Source organism: Gymnogyps californianus, chromosome 25, assembly GCF_018139145.2.
Source record: "Gymnogyps californianus isolate 813 chromosome 25, ASM1813914v2, whole genome shotgun sequence".
NCBI classification, from domain to species: Eukaryota; Metazoa; Chordata; class Aves; order Accipitriformes; family Cathartidae; genus Gymnogyps; species Gymnogyps californianus.
Genome location: NC_059495.1, coordinates 6,302,578 through 6,318,297, shown reverse-complemented (window position 1 = coordinate 6,318,297; position 15,720 = coordinate 6,302,578). Strand labels below are relative to the sequence as shown.

The following is a 15,720-nucleotide window of genomic DNA, read 5'->3' as shown; positions in this document are numbered from 1 at the left end:
TGCACCAGAGCCAGGGTTCCTTGAAACAATATGTGCTTTTGATGGATGAGAATGCAGAGGAGGAGACGGCAGTCGTGACTCAGTCCTCAATGAGGTTAGAAACCTTCTTGCTGCAATGAAAGCGTATTCTTGCCAAGGGATCTCAGGAAATGCACCGACTCTGCCTCCTAGGCAAGCTGGGGTAATTAACTTAAGTGTGGGATATAGCTTTTTGCAGACACATGTGATGTTCCTTTTGAGCGTAATAAATCATTTTCATATTAAAAGCTGGAGGAAGACCCGTAGCCGTAAAACCCCCTTTCGTAACAATCTTGCTGTCCTTGCATATGGTTGGCGGTGAAAAAGAGTGGTCAGTGAGCTGAGTACTTAAAGGATTAAGCTAATAACCCCTGCTATTATTGCTGCAGGGAGCCCCAATCTATATGCAAGCCTCTTTTACACTGGGGAGTAAATCACATTAGCTGTTTTATGCACCATTATTGTAAAGTGGATTCTCATTTGAGATACTGCAGTGGCTTTATGGCTCCCTGAGCAGGGAGGTGGACTTTTCCTCTCGCCCGGCTTTAATATTCCCCCATTCTTCTCATCCCAGGGAAGGGACAAAAATGAGTGTTTGGCAGCCACTGGCTCGGGTGCTTTCTCAGCAGAATGTCCTTAATTGGACTTGGAGAGGTTGCTGCAGATGAAGTCCCCAGAGTTTTTGTCTGTGTATCTTCTTGTGTAGCCCCAGCACTGAAAGAAATTGTCATTCCTTAATAGCAGGTATGCCAAGAAAATATGGTTACTGTTGATATCTTTTTTTTTCTCTTTCTTTTTTTCTTTGGTGGTGCTTTTCTCTGAAATTCAGAGCTGAGCTTTCCTTTGAAGCACCACGCGAGTTCACGATATTCAACTTGTGTCAAAAACTCCTGCACACCAAATACAAAATAACAGTGACTTTGCTGTTGTTGGAGGTTTTCTCTTAAAGCACCGTTCACTCCCATTCCCTGGGTGTTAGGGGACATAGGTGCGCCGGTGAGGTGACATGGCATGGGTGCTGTGATGGCCGAGGGTGGGGTGTCTTCTGCTGAGGACAGTAAGGCTAATGAGGACATTGCTGTTGGATAGAGGTGCTTTGCCCCTGAGCAGTTCTTTCTCATCCTCCGGAGCTGAATGCAGTGACTGGAGAAAGCTGCTGATTTAATAATACAGCTTCGGAGAAAACAACGTGCTGCAGGAACAGGAGAGAGGGGTTAGAGAGTATTGCCGTGGTGAAAAGGAGTTTTCAAGTGAGATTTCCAAAAAGATGAAGAACTGTTCAGACAATGCCACAAAGGCGCTCTCCAGGCATCAGGAGCTGCAGAGGAGGAGCTTCACCGTTAATGAGATTTTTTTGGATTGGATGTAAAAGGCAAGAACTAAGGAGGAAGGCCATAGGTGTCTGACACGAGCAGGTCCCCAGGGGGTGTTGAGAAAAGGAAGGTAAATGTGAACGGCATACTGAAACGAACCTGGTTTGTCTTGAAGAGGTGGTGGATTTACTTGCACTTACGTGATGAGGCAGACAGCTGGATATTATATATTGTGGGTGCACGGACATGTAGGAGAGTACTTGTCCTGCCCTGCGTGTCTGCTGACCACGCTCCGACTCTAAATTGGATGCTTTCTAGTTGTGGTTAGCACCAGGTTGTTCCTGTGCTGATAAGCCTCGCTGAGAGATAAGCGCAGCGGCACGCTAGTGTCGCTTCCTAGCTCTGAGCGTGCTTCTACCTGTGAAAAATGTGGGCACGTCATAGGGAGCTCAAGGGCAGCACCCAGGGGTGCTGTCTCAGATAGAGCTCCAGCAAATACAAGTCAGAATGAGTTTATCTTCCCCTGGAGTAGATGTTTTAAAGTCATGGGAGCTGTGCGGGTTCTTGATTCGCATTGTATCTTATATCTTGATTCACGCTATATATATAGTGACAAACCACGTCCTGTCACTACCTTGCCACTCTGACGTACTGGAGTGATGCTGGGTTATATTTATACCTATTACCACTTCAGCTTGTGTCATCACCCAGCGTGGACTGGGTGAGGCATGCCTGCTATTTTGGGGAGGAAAATGCTGACTTCACGGTTACTGTAAATGGCTTAGCATCTCACATGTTGGCATTGCTTCTCGCTCGTGTGCCTGATGCTTAGCGGGTCGTACGCAAGCATTGGGGTGGTGACAGAACTGCAGTCGATATATTGCGTGATAGGTCTCATAACGTGTGCGCGTCCCCCTTGGACGCTGCAGAACTTCCCATTGAGGTGCTTGCCTTGGCATTTAGCTTGTCTGAACGTGTCTGATGCGTGTGAGATACGGGGAGAAAAATCAACACTTGCGAAGGATAATCCGTGGGCAAACAGTGCGGAGAGCAAGCAGGGACAAGCAGAGAGTGTTCCCTTGCATGCCAGCTGTTTGGCAACGCTTATGCCCAAAGTTTCACGTTTATTTCTGCTAAAAAAAAACCCCCAAAACCAACAAAGCTTCCAGCTAGATCCTTTGAGAAAATACTTGTTTTCTTTATCTATATCTCCCAAACTGGTATTGCTAACAGGCTTAGTGTAGAGGCCACATACCCTAATGTACTCATCGTGATTCTTCTGCAGCTAATTTGAAAAAGTATTGTGGCTGTGTGCTGAGCTGGACATCTGCCGCTTCCTTGTGCGGTGAGACATCTCTGCTGAGAGAAGACCACAGGGAAATTGTTAAAATCTTGAGGCACTGTGGCTGTCAGCTGTTATGAATATTGAGAAGGGGATTTAAAGAAGAAAATAAGATCATGCAGGATTAATGAGGGAGAGCATCCTTTGGAGCACTAGTGAGCAAAGTTATTTCTGTCTTTTCTGTCATCGGTGTTAGAAAACTTACTCAGGTGTTTGTGTTTCCTGGCAGTTTTGTTGTCAGTGACTTTGGACCAGATCATGCTTTCCAGCTCCTGACCTTAACTGCAGGTCTTGTTTCACCGTTGGCTTTCGTACCAGCTAAATTTCAATGCTTGCTCCTGCCTCGGGCCCTCTTTATTGCTTGGCCTTGGGACCTCTCTGGGACGTGGCCTGTCCGCTCTTGCACTGAGTTCTCACTCAGCCCATGCACGTTTCCAGGGAAACGTGCTTTTCTATGTATTTTGGTGATGATAGAAATGATGAGAATTTACGGAGATCCAGTCTTTGGTAGGAATGCATACCGGAGGGGCAGATCCTAGGATGTGTTTTCAATTACGGAAGTTGAAAGCATCAGCAAATCCTGCAGCTCCTAATAATGTCTGATTGTTATTGCTAGACAATTGGCAGGGCTGAGCAGTATGTTTTGTTTATTTCTGTGAAGAACAGCAATAACAGTACCATTTATAGAAACTGCAGCACTGAGCCACTGAATTTGGCTCAACCTTGCTTTTTTCCCTGAGATCTGAGATTACTGTTAACCTTTAGAACCATGGCAAAACTTGAAATTACTGTCTTCTGCTTTCTTTTCCAACTTTTTGGTACTTTTTTTTTTTTTCCAGATATGAATCTTAATGCCCAGTTTTGTTTATTAAAGACCTGTCTGAACCCTTCGGTCTTCTTTCCACTCGAGTTGTAAGTTATTTGCGCCAAAATGAGTCTGCAGGAGTGAGTCAGCATCTTCCTTCAGACCTTCAATATCTGCTTGTGGGGAAGGTCAGCCAAAAATTCTGCTACTTGTTGCACCATGTGGAATTAGCCGGAACTGTGCCTTTCTCTTAATTCAATCACTGGTTAATTTAATTACATTCTTATTAACAGGATAATTAAAAAACCCAAACCACCCAAACTTGAAACCTCTAGCATTTATTTTTATTTTTCTAAGCAATTAGGTAATTGATTACACTACTGGCTGTTGTTAGTGCAATTACCTGAATTGGCTCTTGATTAATAATGACAGTCAAGAAAAAGAGCTGTTTGGGATAAACCAGCCAAAGAATATCAACAGGATAGGCATTTAGTTTTATATAAAAGTTGTTCAGATTGTGTTACTGACAGAAATGCTGTCACGTTTCACACAAGCAGTTCTAGACCCCTTGGTGATTGTATACCTGATAAAATGAGCGATGGAGTTCAGTGAAAGTGGTAGGATTAGGTATGAGAAAATCCCTGAATTAAGCCTTAATAACACAGCAAGTAGCTCTGAGATAGCTGGATGAAAGGTGCTATGTAGGGATGGATGATATTTACTTATGTATCAGAGCTTGTGTGTGGTGTAATATATAAATAAATAGTATTTATTTGTAAACGATGCTGGCTTTCAACACTTGGAGAGTAAGGCTGGTGTTTATCAGTCCTAATTGTTTGCTGCAGTTCATTTTTTCGTACTAATGAGATCCCCTAGCTGAAGTGTTGCGTGCAGGTACATGTATTTCTTTTTTCCTTTTCTCCTCAGTGCTTTTTCTGGATGTTTTGTATCAAGTAATATTAGCGGAGATAGGATTTCTGCTCCTTTATCCCAGAACTTAGGGATGTATGGGTCTAATAGGAAGTGAGAACAGCCATTGCACCGCTCCTCAGTCTCTGCTTGTGTGGGGGACTGCGTGGCACGCGTGTACTGTGTTGCTCGGCATGAGAAATCAAATGTTAGGCTCTAGTCACCAATAATGGCATGACTTACCGTCTAGCGATGCCCAGAAATATCTTTCCCACAGTTTTTCTTTGTATATGTGGAAGTCATATGATTTTTTTTTTTTTTTTTGTTTCCCCACCATGCAGTTTAGTGACGTTAGCCTGAGACTTTTCTGTACTATTGATTTACATGTTCTGGCCAGGACCAGTGGTACAGTCAGTGCTCGGGTCTGCGAAGCTTATTCGTTGCTGGCAAAATTAGCAGAAGGCAGAAAGTGCATGCTGCTTTCCCCGCCCCCCCCCCCCCCGTATCTTTTTTTAGTTTGTCAATGACAAGCCAACTGCTGGCATTTATGGGAATAAATTATGACTAAAATAATTTGCATTTAAAATGCAAATGAATGAAAGCGTCAGCAAGGAGCCTTCTGCTTTCTTCCTGGTGCACAGACGTGGTACTGGCATTGGATCAGCCCAGCGAGGCACTCGGTATAAAAGTTAATTGGACTAGCTGAAAAATGAAATGGGCTCAGCCTCATGCTAATTCCTGGGCCTGTGATTTAGTATGACATTAGAGACCAAGGATTGGGAAGGTGCTGAACCACTGACTAAACCAATCACCAGAGCTGTAAATTACACTCCTGAGATTCCCAATGGCAGATTGAGAGGCCCCAGTAAAATTGCGAGAGGTGAATAAAACCTAGCTTGGAAGCAATTTGTCAGGGTCTTCGGGCTCGCATGAATTAGAGTTTAAGTTTCATTGTTCTTTTTCTAAAAGTTGTCTATTGTAACACTGCCTGAATACCAACCGGGAGTGCAGTTTTGTACAAGGTGAAAGCTGCCTGTAGATGTAAAGCCAGTTGGTTCTTGAACAAAACTCTTTCAGACACACCGAGAAACTGTTGATGCATCTCTGAAGGTAGTGTTTTCCTGTTGGAAGCTTAAGGTCAGTTTTCTGCATCGTTTATTGATTTCTGAGCCTGTAGGTGCCAGAAGGACAATGTGAAGAATATTTTGTGGACTGCCTGTGGCCAAGGAAAGAAGTGCAGGAGGAATTCAGTATAATCTGTCAGGGCAGGAGGCATTCGGTATAATCCTTCAGTGCGATTGTAGCAATGGTTGACGTGTTTGCTCCTCAATAGGACGTGGAAAGTGTTATACGGCAGAACTTGAGCATGGTGAATGAGAATGCACGTGTTCGTAAAGCCAAGCCTGCTTTACTCTGGCAGTGTGTTACTGTAGTGCAGTAGCTGATGATGATACCTCATACCTCCGTTCCGTGTGCCACACTTGTTTTAATATCTCCATCTCTTCTTGTTTTTTTCCTTTTTTATAGCCATGTTACTGAAGATCACCTTGTCTTCTGGAAGTAGAAACACAGTGAACAGATGAATCTATTCAGCCAGATATTCCTCCAGTAGATCTCTCCCCTCATGGAGCACCACGGCAGGGAGGAGATGGACTCAAAAGAGGAAAGTCCTCAGGTGTGGGCTGACTCTGCTGAGCAGGAACAGAATACTGCTCAGGTGACTAGTGCCTTCCAGAGCTCTCGGTTTCTGCTCAGACTGAATGGGGCTCGGTGCGGTGGCTTAGCAAGCAGGCGTTCCCATTCGAGCCTTTCTTAGAGTCTGGAAACTCGGCTTTCATTTGAGGAGAAATACAAACATGTCTGTGGTGATTTCGGATTAAAGCTTCAGCAAGTGAGCTGTGCAGACCGCAGCAGTGAATACACAGACATCTGAAATGAGCTAAACGAAACCAGCCAGTGGCTATAGAAGTTGCAGTGTCCAAATATCTGTATAGCCATGTGGGAAAGTGAAAGGGTATTCAGATTAAGGAATATTAACAAAATCCGTGGTCTGTGACAGGCCGTTTTGATGGCATCGGTCGAATCAGTTGGAACTGTGGGTGGACCTTGGGGAAAGTAATTAGAATAATTTTTTCCAGTCAGACATCTGGGTAGCGGGGAAGGGAGAAATGTTAATCGTTAGTGACTAATACAGTCAGATTCTGATGTATGCAGCTAGTCCCTCTGTCTCTGAGACAATGCAGCTGAGAATTTCTAGAAGACTGTAAATTGATTTATTCTTTTGAATAGATTATGAAGAGGGTGCTGCATGTCATTTGACCCACAAGCTGAGAAATTCTGACTCTCCTGGTAATTTCCAGCTTTGAAACTTGCAAAGAGAGGCAGTTTTCAATGGCCTGTGTTCCGTTATCTATACAATGGGATAACTATACTGTTGTTTGCCCATGGCAGTTATAAGGCTTAATTAGTATTTGCAGAGTGCTCTCCAAATGTGAAACACTGCATGCATCCTTACTGTAGTGTTTGCATGAGGATTTATTGTACGGAATCAGCACTTGCCATCCGCAGGGGAGTACCAGGTGTCTCCTGAAGCACAAGCTAAAAGGTGAAACAATGTAAATAAAATATGTAACTGTGGCATCGTTTTACGTGAAAACATTTTATGTGAATATGAATATGGATACTGAAACTAGGTTTCCTGCTAGCTGTCCTGTTTTTCCCATGCACTGAAAACGGTTTTCAGCATGTAAAGGGTGTCAAAAGATAAATGTGTTCCTATTGCCACTGGAATTAAGTATTCTAGCTTGTTGAAGGTAGGCCACTGATCATCATTTATGGTCATGATGTTCTGTCAAAATCAACTTGTTTGGATTTAAACTGCTGCCCTAGACATAGCTTGTTCTGGTGGTCCTTGGAATCATTGCTTAATGTTTTCAGTTATATGTTTCTCTGTTTAAATAGCTGAATTTTCTACTGATACTGCATGTACATACTACAGAGAAGCAATCTAACATACACTATTGCTTCCTCATGATAGGTGCAATACTATTACTTGAAGCAGTATCAAAGTTAATAGATTCTGTTAGCCGTTCATCAGACAGAAAAAATTACCTCCAACTACAGAACTAGCTGAATGAAGTAATTATCATAAATCCAGAAAGGAATATGAGAATAAGGGAAACAATATACCAATAAATCCCATAGATACACTAGTTCATATCTGAGCTTTCTTTCTCTTATGAATTTTCAAAGGATGATCCAAGAACCAAGTATTAGAAGGTGCCCTTTGTACCAGTTAAGTCTTGAATCAAAATGCAGAGTAAAACCAGAAACTGATGGTAATTTACGTCCAGATTTCTATGTTGCTAGCGTAATTCAATGAGATTTTAAATGTGAATTACACAGTGAGTTTTTTATTGTTTTCAAAACAATTGGCGAGGTAGTTGGGACACAAGGCACTCACTGCTTTCCAAGGCACCTTGCAACCTATGTCTCTTGTGTTGTTTCCCATAGGCGTATGTTTCAGTGCAGGATCTGTTTTTTCTTCCAGGTGCACTTTGTCCCTGAGGGGGGGACAGTGGCACAGATTGTGTACAGCGATGAGCAGGACCGTCCCTCGCAGCAGGTGGTCTACACGGCGGATGGCACCTCCTACACCTCCGTGGACACCTCGGAGCACACGCTCGTTTACATCCATCCCGTGGAAGCTACGCAGGCATGTGTGGTTCTGGGCCCACCCCATTTTGGCACCTAGAAAGCAAAACAATCTTGTTGGAGATGAAAGCCAGTTGCCAGCCAAGTGATATGACTGGAAAATAGCAGGCAGTCGCTCTTAACACTTTTTATCTGCCCATTGCTGAACAGGGACTTCATGCTGTTCGCTTGTCTGATGTGCAAATGTGATAATCAAAGGATATCGAGGCTATGAGTTATGAAATGCTGGTTATTTCACTGAAGGTGCATGAGATTATAATTAAATCAAGGGAGTTTTCCAAAACACGGATAATCTGTCCAGAAATTCTGCCTCTGTTGCATTCAGTAAAATGCTAAGAGCAATCGATGTGCCTTCTGGAAGAGTCCTTGTTTTACATAGTACAGTTCTCATAATTGATAGTTACAATAACGGTCATGTCTTTTTGCAGAGGATCTCAGTGTATTCAACCTAATTTTGTAGTCTCTCTTCAGAGAAGTTGTTGATTTTATAGACCTAGGTTCTTTTTCTTCTTCATAATTATATCAAATAGCTTTTATTCTCTGACAGCATGTGTTTATATGGGGTTAATATAGTATGCATCTGTGTGGACAGATAAAAAAAGAGGAAGAGGCACGCTTTGTCGAGAATGTTTTATAGTGTCTTTGCTGACAGGACAGGTTAGCAATGCTACAAAGTGCACGTACTTGACGCCCGCAGCAACGCTGGCATAGCCTCGTGCCGTGTGGTCTCTCTCTTGTGCAGTTCTTGGCTGTTACATAAAAACAATTCCTATGTGGTGGGATGTTCTGAGAGGATAAGATATTTTGAGAGGATATCTCCCAGGAAGTTACTGACCAAGTAACTCCAAAACTCTGAATACTATAATTTTTTCAAAAGAGGTGTAGTATTAAGACACTATCATGCAACTGAGATGAAATTATCAAAGCGCTAATGGAATTTGTATTATGCCGTGCGTTATTTTGTTGGAGCCAGACTGCTACAAGCTCAGATATTTCAAGTTTTGGCAAAGTAAGCGAGGCTGACCTCAGTCAATACTTAGTTTTCATCTGAGTCTTGCTTTTCCTAGGGGGAAGCCCTCCCGTCATGGCTGTTCTTGTAGGCTACTGTAAGAATATTGGAGTTGGCACGTCTTCTGTGAAATTAAAAAACCCAACATCCTAGCCATATTAAATTTACATGTAGGATATGCCTGATATCTGCACGCTTTCTTTTGAGGAACTCTCTTGTGAATTTGCAGAAAGATAAAGTTAATAGTCATATTCTGTCCTGCCCTCAAGTATTACGTAGCTTTCATACAGCTATTGATTTTCATTCTGTAGAATTTATGAAATTGGCAATTCACAAAGTGTTTTCTGTATTTAAAAAAAAAAAAAGTCCCATGAAGCACTTTAGGTATATAGATGAAAAGTGCCACATAAATATGATATTATCTTTTTATGGAGCACTACCTAATTTTAGTTTAATCTCTATGCGTCTAGGTTCACATGGGTAAGTTGAATTAGCCTGCTGTGGTAATAGGCACATTAGAAGTTAGCAAAGGATCAAATGTGGATCACTTCTTGGTGGCAGGGTAATTTTTGTGTGAGTTGGGAGTAAACAACCCCAAGGCCGGTTTGATAAGCCTTTTTCACTTTGTCTAGACTCTGTTTACAGATCCGTCCCAAGTGGCTTACGTCCAACAGGATGCCACCACCCAGCAGGTAAGAAAGAGACATTATTCTCCTTGGGCCTGAAACTGTAAGGAAACTGTTACCGAAGGTAAAGGGACATTGTTGTGGCGGTAGAGCGTAATAAGCTATCTCTGGATTTGTCAGGTGGCGGTCTTCGGTCATGTACTGTCGTCCCAGGGATCAAGGGCAAAAAGCTTTTGATAACAAGCCACTGTTATCTTGGCTAGCTTGTCCATGAATGACAATAAAAGTGAAGAGAGTTTGAGTGTACTCTTTTTAATTCATGTTCAGCAAAAATACTAATTTACTGCCCCAGATATAATGAAAAATCTTTCAACGCTGTCCCTTTAAATAAGTCAGCAAGCTGATGTGGCTGACTATTTTAATGTGTCATTCTGGAAAGACCGGGTTTGCAGTTGTCCTCATACAGATTCTGATCCAAATGCCTTTAAGAGTGTAAAAGGCTCTCAAGGGATAGAAACTTTGGATCAAATTCTAGGTTTACTAGAAACTTCACAGGAAATTAATTGTAAAACCTGAAGAAGTTCAATTACTGGCTCCCTTACCTTACCTGAGCATCCCAGGTCTGATGTGCTTGCCAGCGTGACGTGGGCTAGGAACAGAATAAAATTGGAGCCTGTGTTTATAAAGTTTTGATGATTTTTCTTTTTTTCATCCATCATGGATGGGAAGGTTTTGTTGTTAATTTTTACTACTATCTTTGGGGACTGCGTTGTGGTAATCGGGTATAGGTGCTTTCAGATCTAGATCTCTAGTTCAAATTCTCCGCTTGTCATAGAGACTTAAAATCATTACTGCTTAGTGAGTCTTTAATGGCATGTGTGAATTGACATGTTAGATCTGAATCATTACTGATGCCATCATTAAACTGCGTATTTATTGACAGTCTTGGAGCATAGTGAAGGCTTGAATGTGCACTGAAAATAAATTTTCTTCTTGCTAAAAGGAGACCTTGTAAACTGTTGAGGCACAGGCAGGAAACAATATGACTGACACAGTAAAGGTGTTACCTGTTTTCATCCAGTTCTCTGGAGGTATTTGGAGTGTCATTCTGGAATTTTTTGCCACATCAGTTTCCTTGCATTAGGAAGCCAAAAAATCAATTGTCTTAAAGCTCATTTGACAAATATATGATCTAATTAAAAGTGGAGATTACTTATCCATGCAGTGCAAATGACACTGACAGCAGAGGTGGTGTGCTGTTACTATCCCATGTTGAGTATCAAGGGCATGAGCGCTTGTCTGTGTGTCCTCAGCCCGTCCTCCCTTCCAACACTATGACAGCCGTCCCAGCAGAGATGTTCGTTTGCTTGTGAATGGTTAGTCCCTCGTTGTGGCAGCTCCTGCCTTTGCAGGTGTTTTTACGTCAGCGTTTCATGCGGGACATCCCTGAACTGACAACAAATGTTAAAATAATAATCAAAGCTCCTTTTGTCTTTCAAAAGAAACCTTATTTTAAAAAGAAATTGAAAGGTTTTTAAAAATAATGCTATATTCCTTGCAGTGTCTGACATGGAAGTGAAAGTAAGGATATGTTTGAAGTGTGATTAGTAGTAGCAAATGCTAATATGAGGTACAAATAGACACAAGCTTGTGTGAACCTCTCGTTACTGGCAGACCTGGAGGTGTGCCATTGAATAATGATGCCTTTTCTGTTGCCGCTTGGCATCAGAAATGTCAATACCAGACAGCTTGGTTCAGCTGTCGTCTTGGCGGTTTCCTGCTCACTGTCACATGGTTCCCTGAAGTCTTTTTGCTGTAGTTTTTAAGCAGTTTCATAAATGACTCTTAATACCTTGTCGTGGTGTAACCCCAGCCGACAACTAAGCACCATGCAGCTGCTCACTCAGTCCCCCCACCCAGTGGGATGGGGGAGAGAATCAGAAAAAAAACCTCGTAGGTTGAGATAAAGACAGTTTAATAGGACAGTAAGGAAGGAAAAATAATGATGATGATGATAATAATATGACAATAATAATACTAAAAGAATTAGACTATACAAAACAAGTGATGCACAGTGCAATTGCCCACCACTCGCCGACCGATGCCCAGTTAGTTCCCGAGCAGCGATCCGCCCCTCCCAGCCAACTCCCCCCAGTTTATATACTGGGCATGACGTCATATGGTATGGAATATCCCTTTGGCCAGTTTGGGTCAGCTGTCCTGGCTGTGTCCCCTCCCAGCTTCTTGTGCCCCTCCAGCCTTCTTGCTGGCTGGGCATGATCCTTGACTTAGTATAAACACTACTTAGCAACAACTAAAACATCAGTGTGTTATCAACGTTATTGTCCTACTAAATCCAAAACACTGCACTATACCAGCTACTGGGAAGAAAATTATCCTAGCCAAAACCAGGGCATACCTCTTTAAACAAAACAACTAGATTTGAAGTTTTAAGACTATCTGCTTATGTTAGGGATTTTCTTGTCTGCTCCTTCACTGTTGGCACAATTTGCTGTTCTCAGATTTATCTGATGTTTATTAAGCATTCTGTAGAGGGGCAGGGGCTTTAATTTTAGCATAAAAGCTGCTTAACAGTCAGAGGCACAAACTAGAAGCCACATGATGTCAACTGTAGAGAAGGATGAAAAATCATGTGGGATAACGGTGCAAATTCCTGTATAGATAAGCAGGAAACGAAAGACAGGAAAGGTGATTCCTAGGATCTTAATTCTGCTTTGTTTTATCGCTGAATGGATGGGAGCAGTATGGTAACATGCATTAATTTTCTTGTTACTACACAAAAAAAAGGGTATGAAAACAACCGAAAAGGTATAGTGTGACCAAATAATGTAAAGAAAAAATAATTGTTGGAATCCTCTCATTTGAGCGCTTGATCTTCCAACGAGGTCAGTACACCATCTTGTTTTTATAATGGATCTTGGTTTGCTTGAGAAAAAGAAAGATAGGCAAAAAGAGGATTTGCTGCTTTTTCCTTCTTTACCTTTTTCCTTAAAAAAAAAAAAAAAAAAAAGGTAAATTTGGACATAGAAAAGAAAAAGACCCCAAATCACTGGTTTTACCAAGAGCTAGAAAGCTCCTCACACCTGTCTAGTGCAGTTTGAACCCAGGCTGGATAGGACCTTAATTTAAAGCCAAAAGTGGGAGATAGGAAATTCAAAAGTTGCAAAATCTAGCCTGAATTTTGAAGCCTTTCCCTTTGTCCCCAGATCTGCAGGTTTTGTCCAAGTCCATCATCCCTATTAAAAATAAAATAATAATAATAAAAAAAAATCATTAAAATGCTGCAGTTTTTGACCTAGAGTAGGACTCCAGGGAGCTTTGCATGCAGGGCACTGCCCGTATGTAAGTGACTGATGGAAATGACGCAGTGCTAAAATGAGTGCCTATAATTTTAGGTAACTGTGCTCTTGCCTGCTGCTGCTCAGAGCATGAATCCCACCAACCTGTCCGTGCTCGGCAACGTTGCCGAATCCCCCCAGCAAATGGCTCTGGAGCAGGGTCCACAAGCAGATAGAGTAAGTTGCCAGGCACCCTCTTCTTTTAAATGTACGAGTACACTGATTTCATTGCTCCATTGTCTCAGGTGATGAAACGTGTCTGAGTGATACGGGAGGAGATGCGAGAAAGCTGTAGCGCAGATTTGTACTGTCTTTCATAGTCTCACCATGGAATGTGTGGGGTTTTTTTTTCGAGAGATCATGTATTTAATGTACAGAGAAACCTGTTCTACAGATTGTTCTGTCTTGAGCAGCCACCTTAAAATACTCTTCGCAGCTTTGAAAAGCAAAGTTAACAGAGGATGTAATGCTGACTGTCACGTAGGACCAACATCCACTGGGTCTCTTTGCCAGTCTTTTAAGGCAGCTTTACTGTGTGTAGTATTTCTTCTTCTCTACCTGAGAAACCTGCATGGGTGATGGAATATTCTGTGCAGTGCACTTCAATTAGTTTTTTGCTACTTTTTGTAGGGGAAGAAAGGGATAAACTTTAAAATTAGTGAAAGAATACAATGCCCTCAACTGTCCTCCATGTCCCATAGTTGATATCTAGTCCTTGTGTTATCTCATCCCTTATTGATCTCTATGTGTGTGCTCTGGGGATTGTGTTTGTTTGATTGTACGATAGGAGAGAAAAGATTGTGTGCCAAAGTGCAGGATTCTCTCGCTTGTATAGAAGAAGTTAAAATACAGCCTTAGGCTCTAGATAATTTGCACAGAGCCTGGACTTTGTTTCAGACCTTCTGTGAGGGTCCAGAATGTCTGTGATACCATTTTCTTCTCCCAAGAAGTCAGCCCTTGACAGCATAGAGCTAGGTAGTGACACAGAGCTGTCCTGAGCGAGGCTGTTGGCAACAGCGATGCAAAACATCCCTCAGCGATCGTTTATCACGTCGCTTCGCTTTCCCTTGTCCTTCTTTTCATTACCAAAGGAAGCAGAAAGGGTAGGCTAGCAAGAACCTTCGTTGCTCGTCTTTGTAAGAGTCTTTTTCCTCCTCGTGAATCAAATTTGATTGCTTGTTTGTGAATTCTCTCCTCAGGCATCGTTACCGGTGCATAACCAGGTGTTACCTCCTATGGAGGCAGTGGATGGTTCTGACCCTTTAGCACCTCTGCAGAATCAAATGGGAAGGATGGAAACAAAAGAGGAAGATGACGAGGATGAAGATGAGGATGAAGACGGGGAAGACACTGACATGGATGAATGGGAACCAGATCCACCTCGACCCTTTGATCCCAATGATTTGTGTAAGCATATGAAGTAGTATGTAGTGTATTAGCTGCCCTCCCCTTTTTTCTTTCCCCTCCATCAGACCTTCAGTTAATGGAGCCGAAAACCATTCAGATTTTAGCGGTAATAAGTAAACCCCTTCCTACCCAGAAAAGTAGACTCATATTGAGCTGCCTTACTGAAAAGACAAGGTTCTGTCTTAGGTGGAGTCTCTGAGTTGCTTTGTTCTTCATTTTGCAGGAGGCTGCCCTCTCTAATGTTTTAAAATGTAGACAGACTATTGGAATAAATGTTCCTACAGCTGAGCCAAAGATGTTTAGAGAGAGATAGGGCTGTCTCTTCTGAGCTGATGCATGAGTGTCTGCCTGACAGTCGTGTCCTCTCTGACTTTGTGTTGTAGGGTGTGAAGAGTGTAATAACGCGCATCCCTCTGTGTGTCCAAAACACGGACCTTTGCATCCAATCCCAAATCGGCCTGTGCTGACCAGGGCGAGAGCCAGCCTCCCCTTGGTGCTCTATATAGACAGGTTTTTGGGAGGTGTGTTCTCCAAAAGGCGTATCCCAAAACGCACGCAGTTTGGACCTGTGGAAGGACCCCTGGTTAGACAAACTGAACTCAAAGACTGCTACATCCATTTGAAGGTAAGGGTGTGCGTGCGAGAGAAGAAGCGGGATCAATTTGTGCTTACGCTTTGATTTTCACGAGTTTGTCGCTCTGCCTTGATCACTTACTTCAATGGAGATGTTCTTTTGTTACTTCCATCTCCGAATGTAACTCAGAAATACCCAGATTGCTTTGCCTTGGAATCTACTCTGTTATTCAGGGAGACACAATAATTGTGGTGAATATTCTGGCATTATGGTGTTACGATGTATAGGACTCATAACGTGGAATGCTGCGAATCGCTCTTACGTGGGCTGAAGCAGCATCTGGACATAAAAATAGCAGCCCCATGTGAGGATGTTTTGCAGCCATTATTTTGTGTCATGCTGTAACTTCAGTTAAAAATGTTTTTCTTCCCCTTGCCCTCCTCTCCCCCACAAGATGTAGGGGAGAGGAGAGATTTTTCTCCCCTTCCTCATGCCAGGTCGTTGGCGTGAAGATATAATGGATTTGACTGACTTTTATCCATTTATTTACTGGTTTCGTTATAGGAATTGGTCCTTTATTTGCTGGAGATTAGGTCCACAGTCTTAGGAGCGCTGGTCTCTGATGGTCAGTGTCTGACAAGGAA

General features: G+C 42.5%; 1 protein-coding gene across 12 annotated transcripts in view; it reads left to right on the top strand.

Annotated features, from left to right (window-relative positions):
* The first annotated feature begins 5,949 nt into the window (after nt 1–5,949).
* Nucleotides 5,950–15,720, top strand: part of PRDM10 (PR/SET domain 10) — a 37,530-nt gene continuing 27,759 nt past the window's right edge. For 5 of the 12 annotated variants that reach the window (XM_050910895.1, XM_050910894.1, XM_050910888.1 and 2 more), the window contains exons 1-5: nt 5,950–6,104; nt 7,938–8,102; nt 9,743–9,802; nt 14,295–14,502; nt 14,886–15,127. In XM_050910895.1, the coding sequence (XP_050766852.1) occupies nt 6,012–6,104; nt 7,938–8,102; nt 9,743–9,802; nt 14,295–14,502; nt 14,886–15,127 (768 nt within the window). In that variant the 5' untranslated portion in view covers nt 5,950–6,011. Of the gene's footprint in view, nt 6,105–7,937; nt 8,103–9,742; nt 9,803–13,152; nt 13,273–14,294; nt 14,503–14,884; nt 15,128–15,720 lie in introns of all 12 variants that reach the window. The other 7 variants (XR_007767696.1, XM_050910885.1, XM_050910886.1 and 4 more) reach the window with 5 other exon arrangements.